Source organism: Nicotiana tomentosiformis, chromosome 5, assembly GCF_000390325.3.
Source record: "Nicotiana tomentosiformis chromosome 5, ASM39032v3, whole genome shotgun sequence".
In the NCBI taxonomy this organism is placed as follows: Eukaryota; Viridiplantae; Streptophyta; class Magnoliopsida; order Solanales; family Solanaceae; genus Nicotiana; species Nicotiana tomentosiformis.
Window position 1 is genome coordinate 10,140,842 of NC_090816.1, and position 1,824 is coordinate 10,142,665.

Below are 1,824 nucleotides of genomic sequence, written 5' to 3' on the forward strand. Positions count from 1 at the left end.
GTAATGTAGTGATGCAAGGAAGAATCAAAGATGATGAAATGAGAGTGAGATGCTTGAATCAATTGAGTGCACTATGCTTGCCCTAGTGTCAAATGTTCAGTGTTTGTAAAGTTCGAACAGTGGTGAGGAGAAACTATTTATAGTTAGCCGGTTAAGGCAAGGACTCAAGAGCTAAGTATGGCCGCACAATTTTGTGTGCGGTCCGCACTCCTTTACCTATCACAAATTACTCTTTTGATGATCTGCGGTCCGCACATTTTTTAGTGCGGCCGCATATTTTTGTGCGGTCGCATTTTGGCCATTTCTCTGACATGCATAACTTCCGAGAGTTTGCAATTTCTGATCTCTAGTTGTGCAGCCGCAACAAAAATTGTGCGGCCGTAGATCCCTTTCTATTGTGGCCTTCAAAAAAGTGTGGTTCGCACAAAATTCCACTTTTCCTGAGCACAGTTCATGCAAAGAACACTCATTCTTGCAACACACTTCAAAACCAGTTAGCACAAAACAAGACCTATCTAAAGAAGAAGAAAAAGAAAAAGAAGTATGGTTTGCCTTCCAAGAAGCGCCTGATTTAACATCGCGGAATGATTCAAATTACCATCAATTACTTGAAATGAATCACTGCCACTACGTGGCCATCACTAACATTTCCCAAATAATGCTTCACCCGGTGACCATTGACTCTAAACACTTCATCTTTTTTATTCTTCAAGTCCAATGAACCAAAGGGTGTCACACTCACAACTTCAAACGGGCCACTCCATTTAGACTTCAACTTTCCTGGAAATATCCATAACCGAGAATTGAACAATAACATAAGATCACCTTCTTTAAACTCCTTGTTCCGAATGTACTTGTCATGGAGATACTTCATCTTCTCCTTGTATAAGGATGAACTTGTATATGCACGGTACCGAAATTCATCTAGCTCATTCAATTGTGCCACTCTTAAGTTGGAGGCGACATCCCACTCAAGATTTAGCTTCTTCAAAGCCCACATGGCCTTGTGCTCAAGTTCCACTGGAAGGTGACAAGCTTTCCCAAACACTAACCGATATGGAGACATCCCAATCAGTGTTTTGTAAGCCTTCCTATAAGCCCATAAAGTATTATCAAGTTTCTTTGACCAATCCATCCAGTTGGCATTCCCTGTTTTTGACAAAATACTCTTGATCTCCCGGTTGAAGAATTTCATTTGTCCCCTTGCTTGAGGGTGATAGGGGGTTGTGACTTTGTGAGTGACACCATACTTGCTAAGCAAGGTATCAAAAGCTTTGTTGAAAAAATACGACCCCCATCGCTTATTATAGCCCGCGGAGTACCAAACCTTGTGAAGATGTTCTTTTTCAAAAATGCCACCATACTTCTAGCTTCGTTGTTGGGTAGAGCAACGGCCTCAACCTATTTTGACACATAATCCACAGCTTCCAAAATATAGGTATTCCCACAAGAGCTTACAAACGATCCCATGAAATCAATACCCTACACATCAAAAATATCAATTTCCAAGATGGTGGTGAGGGTTATCTCATTTTTCTTTGAAATACCACCAGCCTTTTGACATTCATCATAGCGCTTGACTAGATCACTTGCGTCCTTATAGAGAGTAGGCCAATAGAATCCACAACTCAACACTTTGGGTGTCGTTCTTGCTCCCACATGGTGACCACCATAGGGTGAAGAATGACAACCCCAAAAATTTCAACTTGTTCCTCCTCCGGCACACATCTTCTAATCACGCCATCAGTAAAAATACGGAAGAGGTACGGTTCATCCCAATAATAGTCTAGGCAATCCCGTTTGAGCTTCTTCCTTTGGTTTGAA

General features: G+C 41.5%; 1 protein-coding gene across 1 annotated transcript; it reads right to left on the minus strand.

Moving 5' to 3' along the window:
- Positions 1–604: 604 nt before the first annotated feature.
- LOC138891911 (uncharacterized) lies at positions 605–1,195 on the minus strand. Its single transcript, XM_070175598.1, has 2 exons — positions 898–1,195; positions 605–780 (listed from the first exon to the last, which is right to left on the minus strand). The coding sequence occupies exons 1-2, from the start codon at positions 1,193–1,195 to the stop codon at positions 605–607; spliced, it is 474 nt and encodes a 157-aa protein (XP_070031699.1).
- Positions 1,196–1,824: the final 629 nt, after the last annotated feature.